Source organism: Pyrus communis, chromosome 8 (genome assembly GCF_041283825.1).
Source record: "Pyrus communis isolate YQ-2024b chromosome 8, ASM4128382v1, whole genome shotgun sequence".
Classification (NCBI taxonomy): Eukaryota; Viridiplantae; Streptophyta; class Magnoliopsida; order Rosales; family Rosaceae; genus Pyrus; species Pyrus communis.
In genome coordinates this window covers 22,495,696-22,509,033 of record NC_142572.1, presented here as the reverse complement: position 1 = coordinate 22,509,033, position 13,338 = coordinate 22,495,696, and the positions used below count along the sequence as shown (strand labels likewise).

The 13,338-nt window shown below is 35.6% G+C and overlaps 1 protein-coding gene across 1 annotated transcript; it reads right to left on the bottom strand.

Moving 5' to 3' along the window:
• Positions 1–7,339: 7,339 nt before the first annotated feature.
• LOC137718229 (uncharacterized) lies at positions 7,340–12,631 on the bottom strand. Its single transcript, XM_068457739.2, has 7 exons — positions 12,225–12,631; positions 9,589–11,529; positions 9,433–9,487; positions 8,813–8,961; positions 8,437–8,523; positions 8,021–8,149; positions 7,340–7,791 (listed from the first exon to the last, which is right to left on the bottom strand). Exons 1-7 carry the CDS (start codon positions 12,291–12,293, stop codon positions 7,717–7,719), a joined length of 2,505 nt encoding a protein of 834 aa, XP_068313840.2. The 5' UTR covers positions 12,294–12,631; the 3' UTR covers positions 7,340–7,716.
• Between the last annotated feature and the right edge of the window lie 707 nt (positions 12,632–13,338).

Below are 13,338 nucleotides of genomic sequence, written 5' to 3'. Positions count from 1 at the left end.
TTGACCGCTCTCACTCTTATTGGCAAAATTGACAACAACTTCAAATCTTTTTTAAATTAATTATTAAATACATTTTATTAATTTAATAATAATTTAATGTAATAAAATAATAATATAATATGACATATCAAATGAAAAGTAAAACTTGTATCAAATGCCACATAAACTATAAATTTGAATTTTATGTTTAAAATTTAGCTCTGCGAGCACAAAAATCACTATTAACTTATCGTGATACTGGAATATTATTTTACTCTGAAGCACTAAATAATAGAGGTCCTTTGTGGATGCTAGCACCTTTTTGAGCAAATTGATTACATATTTATATAATACACTATAATGTTGCCCTATAGGGTTCTGGTAGTGGAGTATTATAGAAAACATATTATTTGTTAATTGTCATATAATATTATAGTCTAATGAGATATGATTAAGTTACTTTTATTAGGAATTAAGGATTACAATCTAATGAGATCTAATTAAGTTATTTTTATTAGGAATTAAGGATCATGGGCAGGGGCGGATGGACTTAGAGACCAAGGTGGTCTCATGATTATCTGAAGTGCAGAAAATATACATGTGAAGGCCTTCTAAGGACCTTCCAAATGTTTGGTATGAGTCATTTTTGTGCCTATACTAAGTGTTTGATGTAATGTCTGCTAAGCATAGTTCGACAGATTATGTTATAACACTCGACAAATTTTCTATATATCAATCATTAGAATGTTTCGGCATATGTCGATATCTGTTGAAATGTGCGCAACTTGATTTGGCTGACGACAATAAGGCCATCAAGTATTCGATGAAATGCCTCTGGAATAAACAGAAATTTTTTTACGTGCTTCGCGCTCTGTTTTTATCTATAAACTTGTATTTAACAATAGGACCCTCAATATTTAAATCTTGAATCGGCCGCTTTGCCCTTTTGCAATTGGGGCATGGGTGGCTTAAATTTTGAATTATGAAATCATGCACATCTTTATGGTAGCATGGACAAGTAGGGCAGATTGAGCCTGCAGCAATCTCGGCTGTCTCGACGGTTGTATTTTGTGGTATATGTACATACCGAAAACCTCCTCATGTTGCTAGTACTACGCACTGAAAGCTATTTCTGCACTTTCGTTTTTTGTGTTTTGTTATGTTAAAGAGTTTCGAACCTTGACCTAATTTATATCAATCACCGAACTCATCTCAACGACTACTAACCCTAATACTACAATTTGATTAATTTTGCCTTTTCGTTTGGATACAATTTTATGCATCCTTTACCTTGCAGCCTTTTTTTTTTTTTTTAACGAACATTTGACCTTTAATGTTTATACAAATATTTTCTTGGAATGGCAGTATGGGGGCATATACTCGAGAACCCTATATGTCTTTTTATTGCTAAAGATCTACCATATTCTAATATCAAGAAGGAAGTTGAAATGTTTAATTCAAAAAATTGGTAATAGTTCAAGGGAGTGACCGAACTTCTTTTATCAATCACCGAACTCATCCTAATTTTAGACTAACTCCAATAATCACGTGCAAAGTTCTTAACTTTTCGATGTAAAATAACAATCTACGTCTGCACACATTATAAGTGACATTTATCTATACAAAAAAAAAAAAAAAAAAAAAAAAAAAAACATGATTGTTGATTAATTAGCAATTAATGAATAATTTAGTAGCAAAAGTACATATTCTTTTGGAAAAATTTGTACGAAATTAATTTCAGCTTGTTAAAGTTCGATGGCAAGTTGCTGTCATGAATGGAATATTGGCCATACCTGTGAGAATTTGAAGTTTTGATGAAAAGAGGGAATCGGTCACCCAGCAGCATCCTACTTATTTCGGACAAGAAACGATATTCTGCAGATTTTTCCGGAAAGAATTTGAAGCTTTATCGTGCCTTATTCATTCAAATGATTATTCTATGATGGTTCACTAGTTTGATAAATAAAGTATATATCTAAAAATATCTAGCCCATCAAGTTGACTGGAACCCCATGATAAAGATCTAGCTAGATAGCCACAAATTAACGCACACTACTACTACTACATAAAAATGGCGATTCTAAATCAATAAAGCTTCCCTCTCTCTTTCTTGTGAAAATCAAATAAATGTTTATGGTACACCATCTTATCCTTATTTTACAAAAAGATTATATCCAAGACTTAAATCTGTAACTTTTCAATTACAAAAGAGCAACATATTCATTGCGCGAAAACTACTACATATCAACCCATAATATGAATTTAACTTATCAACTTAACGTCAACATCTAAAATACTTCCAAGTATCCATTAGCCAAGCATAAATGGGAAAAACATTTATTAATCACTAAAAATAGATTTGAAGCACTTTTGCTATCAATTTACATCACATTATATAAGAATTGATATTTCGATTGAAAAACATAAATATTATCTTTTTTATTGTTATTGTTGATTTATACTTTTTTACTTTCTTTTGAAGATGCTCTAAGCAGCATGTATATTTTGAGGGTGTGTTTCGATGAAACAAAATGGATTAGAGAGAAGTGTATATATTTTGAGGGTATTTTTACTCTTCTTTTGGAGATTCTTGCAGTTATTAACCCTCTGATATGAAAGTCGAAATACTAGATTAGAGAGTAGAGAAATGCCAAGGGAACGCTCTTAATAGTGGGATTCTTTATGGACTTTATGTCATTTTACAGTTTAATCTTAATTTTGTGCCAACATTATATATGATTGTGCAAAAAATATGAGGCGACATAGAATCTATAGAGAGTCTTATTTTTAATAGTCTCTTAGTTTTTATGGAGAAGATAATCTTTATCCATTATATGGAATGAGGATCCTCCAATCACATATGTTCATCGTGTATCGTACAGTCACAAATCATTATAAATCTTTTTATTAAAAATTAAATATAAACAGTACCTGATGAAAACTAACCGTACAACGTTTAATAAACGAATATAATTGGAGGATATTCCATTATATGGATTCCAAAGTGATCATGGCGCATTAATGCTCCTTTAATTATATAAAATTTTCATGTCCGCCTAGTTAAGATGTCTTTGAAAGTTTAGACTTTTCGATTACAGTTAAAAGATAATATAATTAAATTTGCAGCACTTATCAAATAGGTGATGCATGCTTTGTAATGTCATTGGCACGCATTAAACCTAATTAGGGTTTATTAATGTTTGTGCTAGCTTTTTATGTTTCAGGTCAACTAGGACTTGAAGACGGGAAGAGATCCTCTCCAGATTTCTCCCACCAAAGTCATCAAGTTCACTCATTCGAACTTTTGAAATTTGATTAAACTGCTAGAAATAGGTGATCCTTTAAAAGTTATAATAATTTTAACCTTTGAATCAAATTTCAAGAGTCCGGATAAGTGGACTTGGTGGCTTTGGTGGGAAAGATCCGAAGAGGATCTTTTCCCCTTGAAGACACATAAAACCATTTTATAGGCTCATCAGTCACCATTTTATATGATAATATTTTAATATTTTTGTTTCTGATATATGTGATAATTTAACCCAACACATCCTCTTTGGATTCTATTGGTGATAATCATAGGAATTCGTGAATCGTGTTCATTCATCGTACATCGTGCAGTCAGTTTTTGTTAGGTATTGTTTGTGTTTAATTTTAAATAAAATTTTTTTTTAATGATTTTTGACCGCATGGGGTACGATAAAAGGACACGATTCACGGATTCCCAGAATCCTCACCAGTCACCATTTTATATGATAGTATTTTTTTTCTTCTGATATATGTGATAATTTAACTGGTTGTTTTGATATAGGCCCTAGAACTTATATTATTGAGTAAATTATAGTTTGCACTCTCAAGTTTTTGTTTAATTTCAAATTCATATAATGTATTTTAACTTTTTTCAATTTCAAACAATGACTATGATTTCATCACAACCTTATACATCAGTTAGTCATCTGTAAAACTAATCGTTAAGTGATAACGTGACAAATATCAAATTCATAGTTGACCTAGAAAGTTCTAGGAGGTGAGAATCGGAAAATTTGCAGTGTGGACATATACGAGAAATAACCACAAGGGAGAAGGATAGGGAGAGAGAGAGAGAGAAAGAGAGCAGGAAGAGGAGGAGGAGGAGGAGACGGATGCTGATGGTGATGAGGTGCGATGGTGGTGGACGGTATTGGGTGGGCGGGGGCGGTTGGGTTTTGTGTTCACTTTGTTGTTTGTTTTTTAAACTTGTTAGAGTTTTATTTTTTATTTTGTGACAGTAACAATGTTCAAGTGAGAGTTTATGAGTGGACGTATGCCACGAAATTAGCCTCATAGAAGCCACAATTCTTTTTAAGGGGTAGAAGATTTGAACTCAGTATTTTAAGTATTCAGAAACTGCAAAATGGGCAGAGTCAAACAAAATTAATAAATTTGCTTATAGTTTTATTTAAACAAAAAAAACAAAAACACTGTATATATAGAGAAACTTGAATTTCAGGGTTTGAAGTCAATTTTTTGGTAATTTAAATGCTGTTAATTATAAATAACTCATATTAGAAAAAATTACACCAAAACTAAATAATGGCTTTTTAGCCAAAGTGGTCCATGAGATTTGCATAACTCCTCACTTTGGTCCATGAGATTTGAAATCGATATAATTGGTCACTAAGTTTGTCCACAAGCAATCATTTTGGTTATTTCGTGAAAAATCTCCATAAAATAAGGGTAAAATGACAAAAATACCATCATTTTTGTCAAATCATTTTGCCTATTGTTTATTAATGAGGGTAGTTTTGTCATTTTGATCCTTATTTAACATAATTTTTTACCCAAGGACCAAAATGATTGATGGTGGATAATCTCAGGAACCACTTATATTGATTTCAAATATCAGAGACCAAAGTGAGGAGTTATGCAAATCTCAAGAACCATTTTGATTAAAAAAACCCTAAATAATCTTGCAGGGACATAAGAAGGATCAATAGATAGGTGTTGTTGGAATCATCGTATATAGTATAGAAGGGGCGAATATTTGTATTAGGGTTTGATTCCAATACCTTTCATTTGGACGGGAATTTGGAAGAACAGGATGTGTGCTCAGGCTGGAATATACCTATATATGTACGTATGTAAAGTGTGTGTGTGTGTATATATATTATATAATATAATATGAGGAAGTTTAGATATTTTTACTGGTATGTTGCTTCATAAGCTGTATATGCGCTGGTGCTCTGTGTGTGAGAATATTTTTCTTAGAAAACAATAGTATTTAGTACATGTTAAATTTGTAAACTGATTGCTGTTTTTAATATCATAATCACAATGATCATCGTCTTCAATTTGTTTTCTCTTTTACCCTTTTTTTTTTTTTTTTTCTCGATACGGAATTAAACTAGTAGATAATTGTGTGAGAATAAGAAGTGTTGTGCCACATATGAACGATAAGAAATTTTGTATGCACTTACAAAAATGCGTTATTTTTTGTCGTAGTCAATAAATTTTAAGATGAAATCTTAACTTTATTTGAATAAAAGCCTAAGAGATGTAATGATCTGGCTGTGAATGAATGAGATCCACTCCGGATCTTTGGATGAACTGAAAGATCTAAATTGTTCAAGAAAGAAAAGTGGAATAGTGAAATAGGCTAATGATGGTTGTAAAATTGGAATTGAACGGTTCGATCTTTCATTAACAGACTCCGAACACAGAACTTTGAAGTAGATCTCAATCCGGCTGTGAGAGAATAAAAGCATGGAAGAAGAAATGAAGTGATGATATTCATATCATGGCATGCATGGGCATTAGGAGTGGGCGTGGGAAAAGCCGAAAAGGAGTGAGGAGGGAGATTGAGATGGGGGATATGATGGATTGAGAGAATCCATCAGATATATACACACTTGTCGCGTCAACCAAAACTTTAAAGGGTCGATTATCTCCCTTTGCTTCCAAATTAATTTATAAATTATTTACCAAAATAATTTAGGTATAATTTTATAATTATTTATAATAGACGAAAATATTATTCTAATCGACTAATCAATAATATAAGGTTTTCAATCGAACTGAGGACATATACTGGAGAGATTTCTGGATTGTTTAGGCCATCTTCAATCGAAGGGTTCAAAGGATCAGAGGGCCAAAAATAGTTCGAAAACTGTCTCTAACGGAGGGCTAGGCCAAAGAGGTCGTGGGCCCCACGAGACAAAAAGGGCCAACCGATTGGCCCAATCCAATCAGCCTTGTGGGCTAGATTTTTCATTATTAATACATTTTCTGTCAGCTTTATCCAACAGTATTGTCCTTTTTCTTCTCTTTTTTTTTTTTTTTTTTTAGGCCAAATTTAAAAAAAAAAAATTCCACTTTTTTTTTTCCTATAAATACCTAAGTCATTCCTACACCATTTTCACCATTTTTAAATTTAAGTTGTTGTAGTTTTTAAATTTAAATAATAAATTATGTTTGACCCTTTAGCTCTCGGTGGGAGACTGTTTTTTGTCACAGGGCTAAAAAGAGCCCTATGACCCTCGGTTGGAGATGGAGGCAAATATAGTCATGTACTATTCATTAAAATATTAATATTTTTAAAAGATCAGAATACTAAAACGAGCTATCGACCGATCTTCAGTTGGAAATGACCTTATACGATGAGGTCCCCCACCCTACTTCCAGGCCACTGAGTTAGGGCTAGGGCTTAGCTGGCACCATTCTCCTTGCCTTGCCCAAGTCCGAAGGGCAATTGACCAAATATAAGTCCCAAGGGACAAGGGCTAGTCTGTCTTTTTCAAACAAGGATCTTCTTTGAATTCTTTTTTTTTTAAGAATTTTAGAGATTTTTCAATCACATTCGTTCATCATATATCGTGTGATTAGTTTTTATCAAGTATTTATATTTAATTTTAAATAAAAATTTAAAATAATTTTTAACCGTACGATATACAATGAACAGATGTAATTAAATGATCTTCGAGATCCTTACAAAATGAACCCTCGTTCGTCTTTTTCCCCCAACTTTTTCTTAAACTTTTTTATTATTTTATATATATTTTTACTCCCTCATTTGTTAACCGTCCGCTGTAGCAAAACACAACTTTGGATTTGTTATTGCAGGTTCGACTCCTGGCAGCAGAACATGCTTAAAAATATTGTTTTTTACATCAATTTTTTATTTATTTTTGTATTTTTTTAAATTCAGCTACAAGAATTATCAAGCAGTGTACTTTAGTAGAATCACGCTTCCTATTTGGAGACTGAGGGCGAAAGCTTTGTCGTGCCTTTTATAAAGAACCCACATTTTTTCCCATTCTATAACAATTGAGATTTTAAATTTGAATTCTCCATCTAAGCGAGCGTTCATATCAACGAGAATGCTCGATTAGGTTAACTTTAAAAATCAATAAGCAGAAAGTAAATGTATTGTTAAATTACAGACCACTTTCCTTCAACAGTAGACTAGTTACATGCAACAGAAGAGAAGTGACTTTACCAAATCCCAAGGATCCGGAGATCCAAGCCCTTGAAATTTGTTTCAACGGTTACAAACAGCGGCCCCTATAAGTTATAATAATTGTAGTCATTGGATCAAATTTCAAAGGTCTAGATCTCCGAATCCCTAGGACTTGGTGGGAGAGATCTGGATGAGATCTCTTCCCTAACTAGAGAACCCCAGAAGCTGCAGGAAAAATTAGCACCTTCTGAATACCGTTTGTGGCACCTCCGTTATCATTCACAATCGGTGCTCTTTGCCTTCAGCTACTGCGGGATGCTATCCAAATACTGCTTCATGCGTGTTTGGTTCATCTCGAATATGAATGGCATTCCCCGTATCTGCAAAATTCATCATTTGCAGGAAATCGTTTAGTTAACTACGATGCGATCAAGCTACCCTAAACATGCTTTACGTGATTATTACCGCAGGAAAACCGCAATCTATTTGAAACAAATTTCGAGGTATGACGATCAAGACTTAGGCACAGCCACACAGACACATTGCACCAAAAAAATACAGCTAAAAAAATTCAAAGAAAAACTAAATTTTAGCAAACTAAGAACATACCTCGATCAAGCAACTTGAACTAAGGCTTAGACTTTGTCCGGGGGCTACCTCCTTGCTATTTACCGAGATTGAACACTTCCCAAGATTTTTCAGATGGAAGGATCCATCTTTGTCCATATTTATCATTGCCTAACAAATGCAGAAAAAATCAATTTTTGCGCTCACTTGAAGACAAACCAAAATGCATGCCCTTTTCTGGGGTTAGCAAGAAGATGTAAACCGCATAATCTGAAGACACCTAAGTTCGGTTCTGTAATTGTTATCGTGATTTAATGAACTAAATCGTAAATGTCCAAATGATTTCTTTTTTCCACATCACTGAGAACATTACGTAGAACAAACTTTTGGAAGGAAAGGAAAAGGCAAGTAACTGCATCACTGGTATGGTAAGTTAAAGTGGTCAATAATATTATTACCTGTTTTCGAGATATCTTATTACCACGCCCTTCGCTTCCCAAGTCAATATCAACAACAGCGTCGTCTGTTGCTCTACCCAATAAAACCTGCAGATATAGATTGCTATTCAATTATTCATTCACAGAATCAACCCATGTCTGACATAAACTAATTCGACCATCAGTTTTCAATTTTCGATTAAATATGCATGTCATAGCAAAACCTAGATGGATCCCTATGGCAAAGTGATTAAGTTTTACACAGAACTCTTGCTCCATAATGCAGCTATGGGGTGAAAACTTCCCAACCCCAGATAGCAGGAAAAGAGAAAAGAAGCGTCCATATGGCTAAAACCCCAATTGGGTTGGGTAAAAATTTACAGAGCAAACGAAATACCTCAGGCTTCTTAATGTAATGCTTAGAATGACGTCCATACAAAATGGCAAATGCTCCGTGAGATGCAGTGGCTCTTTGCAAATATGAATAAGCACACTGCTCCAGCCTTATGATTCTCCTCTTAGCATCCTCATTCTGATATTTTGAGACTGCATATAGAGAACAGCATAAAATCACAATTTTTTAGGCATACTGATGCAGTGAGCCTCCATCAAATATGATGCAATCGCTTTACTGAAAATATTAGTTCCTTGATTAGGAATGTTCTATATGTTTCAAATAATCAACAAATGCAAACATTTTCTATTGTGATGCATTGCAAACTAATGTAGATCACGAATAATTCCGACATCATTGAGTATAGATACCATATCATCTGTCAGTTAAGCATGAATGCCGCATAATAAACAAACTATTTTCGATTAACAAAACTCATTGCATTAATGCATACCATTTATTACAGGATTTGATATGCAGAAGGGAAGTACCAATAAGATTACGTTAATGCATACCATTTTAGAGGATTTGATAGGCAAAAGATAAAGTACGGATTAAGTCTGTATAAAGAAAACAAGTAATGAGCTGGTCATTAAATGTATAATAGTTTGACCAAGTATTACCTTCCTCGCTAGAGTACAACTCCTGGTCATATGGGTCCAAATCCATATCAAGTACCTGCAGGTGGAACAAAAGTTAATGAAACTAAAAGATGAACTACGAAATTGATAAGCAAATCAAATGTTCATCGACAAGATGATTCGCATTTTAGCACTTACCATTGCCTCTATGTCGGAATAACATGGTACATCATCATCGCTCTCAAAAAGCCCCAGTTGATCTGATGTCTCAGGGTTTAATTGTGCTTCAGCAATCCCTTCTGTATGTAATGATTTATTGTCTCTAATTGTAGCTGATGGATCAAGCTCCTGTTTAATGACACCGGAATCTGGTTTCTCCACATGAAACTCAGTTGAGTTATAATTGAGAAGCTTTGCCGATATACTTTTTTCTCTAGTGTCTTTCTTCAGGATTCCAGGTTGAACACTTGTACTTGGATTGGCTGAATAAATTTGACCCAGAACTTCACTAACATGACCTGCATTCTTAGATGCCACTTCACTGGCGTCAGTCTTAGACAGCTCAAATTTCACCCCAAAATTACCTAGTGGAGGTTTTAGACCCTTTTCTTGTAAGAAGTGTGATCCTTTAACCTGAGAGGTACCATGTGGTTCTCCAAGATTTTTTCGCTCTCTGTGCATAAAGCATGACCCTGTGTCATTATTTCTCTTATTAACAGGGAAACCTCTAGTGGACAAAGATAATGGCTTATTCACTTCAGAAGTTGATGGACGATTTGGTAGAAAAATATCATCGTTGCGTGGAATTTCTGGGTCCTCGGTGTTTAATGGGCAGCAGATAACTCCATCTTTCAATTCAGGATTTTGATAGTTCGAAGCAGTTGAAGATGATAGCATCGGAGTCTCTGAATGGCAAACCATATCTTCATCAGCATTTGGGGATCCTCTATTATCATCTACCACTCCAGGATACGTACTAGGGGGATTCATGGAGTCCATAACTGGAGCTACAGATGTTTCTGGCTCAGATTTGACGATCGTCTGTTCTTGATGAACACCATCTTTCGGTGACCTCAACAAAAGGGAGCTCAAGCCATCATAGTAAGACTTATCAATCACATCTTTTCCATCAGCAGTCATAAGCATGAGCTCCTCGTTCGTAAAGTTTAAAAGCGAATTGGACAGTTCTGCCAAATAACCTTCAGTACTAACAGGAGCTGCAGACCTCTGGAAATCACCACATGGCATTTCAGCATCCACCTCAATCCTAATATGAACTTCAGTTTCTGATGTTCTTGCACTGTCAGCATCGATATTCTCATGAAGTTCAAAAGCATCGCTGGTGCACATATTATTTTCTCTAAGATCAACATCGACTGGCATAGCTGGAAGTGGACATGAATACTCCAAGTTGTTAAACAATGCACCACTGTCTGAAACAGGTGAATTAAAGGCCTTATTCCCTTCAAATTCTGTGCACATATTTCCCTCGTTGCCATTGATTTGATCAAGTGTAAATTTCATTCCCAAGTCATCAGCATTGAACAGGCTGCAATCTGGCAATCCCTCTGGATGATTGAATTCATCCACCTCAGATTCATTCCATGTCATAATATCTTCATGTATATTACCTTGTTCCATATGAAAATCATTCCCATCTGGGTTCTGGAGCATATGAAAGGTATCATCAATGCCGACATTCATCAGATTTTGCATAGCATCCACATCTGACGTCTCAAGGCCAAAAGGGGCTGAGGTCGGATCTCCATTCATGCAATTTCCATAAAGAGGCTCATCTCCATTTCCATGATAGTTGTTATTACTGGGTGCAACCAGAAAATTAAGGCCCATGGAATTAAATGGCTCATTGCAAATCCTTTTACGCATCGCATAGTAACTACTACGAACACTTTCAGCCTTTCTCTTTCCGGATTCGCATTTTTTTTCTTTTGAATTTCCTGACCTGTCAAATGGAACAGTTGTGGTGGAACTCTCAAACTCAATCATGCGAGCAGAAGCATCTTCAGAAACTACTGGATCATACAGGAGAGAATACCACCGATCTTGCAGCTCACGAACAGTAAATCTTCGAGAAAAATGCACTGCACCTTTAGCAAGCGACTCCAACGAAGCACCATCCTGCAAACAGAGCAAAAGAATACCAAGTCCAAATATAACTTTCAAGAATACTAACTTCCTGATAAGCTTTCCTTGTATGATAAATATATTACAAAATCAAAACCGGGATTCTGAAAAGTACCAAATCCTAATTTATTTCCGAAAGGGGAACCAGGGCAGTTCCCCTCCGACGCAACACAGTTAATAGAGGCGAATACTTGTTAATTTGACTAAGATACCGCCTATCTCAGTAGGAAAACCAGCCGTGACAATTATTCTAGCACTGGACAACATAATTTCAACCGTATTCACCTTCAATTTTATCTAGCATTTGTCCAATTTACTGATTATGTTCCTCGATTTCAATCTTAAATACGAGGAAAGCTAAATCCATAACATATTCGGAGAACATAAACCCGAAATCAAAAGTTGAGGTTCCACCATAAAACCAATTGGCAATATGGGCAGTAGCCCAACCTCTTAGAAGCCCATGCAAGTTCCCTCCTCCCATCAACATGGGACTCATTCCCAACACAACTCGAATTCATACTTAAACACACTAAAACGCCAAGAATTTGAAAACCCAAAAAAGAAACATACATAATATGCATAACCAAAAGCAAATTACCAGAAAAATCCAGATTAATAATACACTGCGAGGATGCAAGAACATCAAATTTTCCGAAATTGGGAGGAAATTGAGAGTCGAATTGTACCTCAACAGCTTTCTTAAGCAGGATATCATCCGCCGGAATCCATTTAGAGAACGGAGCGAGAGCACCCATGGCCTCCGTCAGCCAGCCTCCCTCCCTTCCTCCCTCCCTCTCTCTCTCTCTCTCTCTCTCTCTCTCTCTCTCTCTCACTCTAGAGCGTGCTTGTTCACGGGAGCACGGAAAAAGCTTGAAGAAAGAGGAAAATTACGAAAATAGGCGCCCCGGGGGGTGGGCGGGCGGCGCGAAGCGGGGTCGGGGGGGGGGGGGGGGGTGGGGGGGTGGGGGAAGGCCTTGGCGGCAGCTGGAGTTTTGTGAAACGTGGACGGCGGCGAATCGGGCGGTGGGGGCACGGCGTCGTGGTCTCAGATGACTTTTGGGTGGCGTGGTTTAAGGGTTTACTTGAGTGGGGCAATTAGAGCACGTGCCAACTCACTCAGCCGTTTCATCGTTGCCTGGGACTCCTATGCTCTTGGTTGACCGTTGACCCAAGGTTGCTCCTCCGGAACTATGAACTATAGTGGTATTCATACACATATATTTACTTGTCACATATTTTTTTTAATTTTTTGTCGTCGTATCAAATGAATTAAAAATGATTCATGATAAAATTTAATAAGAATGTATGAGATATAAAAATAAATGTGTGAATAGTATTTTTTGAAATATAAAATGTCCTTTTTTCTGTTTGAAAGATTTACTTATATTGATGGACTTTATTTTTAATATGGAGGCGGTACAATTTGATGTCACTAACATTACTCCATTAAACAAGTAATGCAAATTAGCAAAGGAATGTGTTTTCTTTGTGCACTAAATTTTTAAGTGTAGATATACATTGTTGCGTTATTTGGGAAGTAGACGAAAAACTCCTAGGACCAACCATAAGAGAGTATCAAGAACAAACTCGCGCTGCAACAAGAGGGAGGGTGCTTAACCGCACTTGAACTCCATCCAAATTATGACCCAATAAAGCAAGAACATTCATCACAAAATACACTTTTGTGGCGTTTGTGACTATAAACTTTTTAAATATTCTACTTTGGTGAGAAAGGTAATGTCTTTTGGTACATAAGAAAGAATAAAGGCGAAGTGACCAAATTTGTTGTCAAAAGCTAAT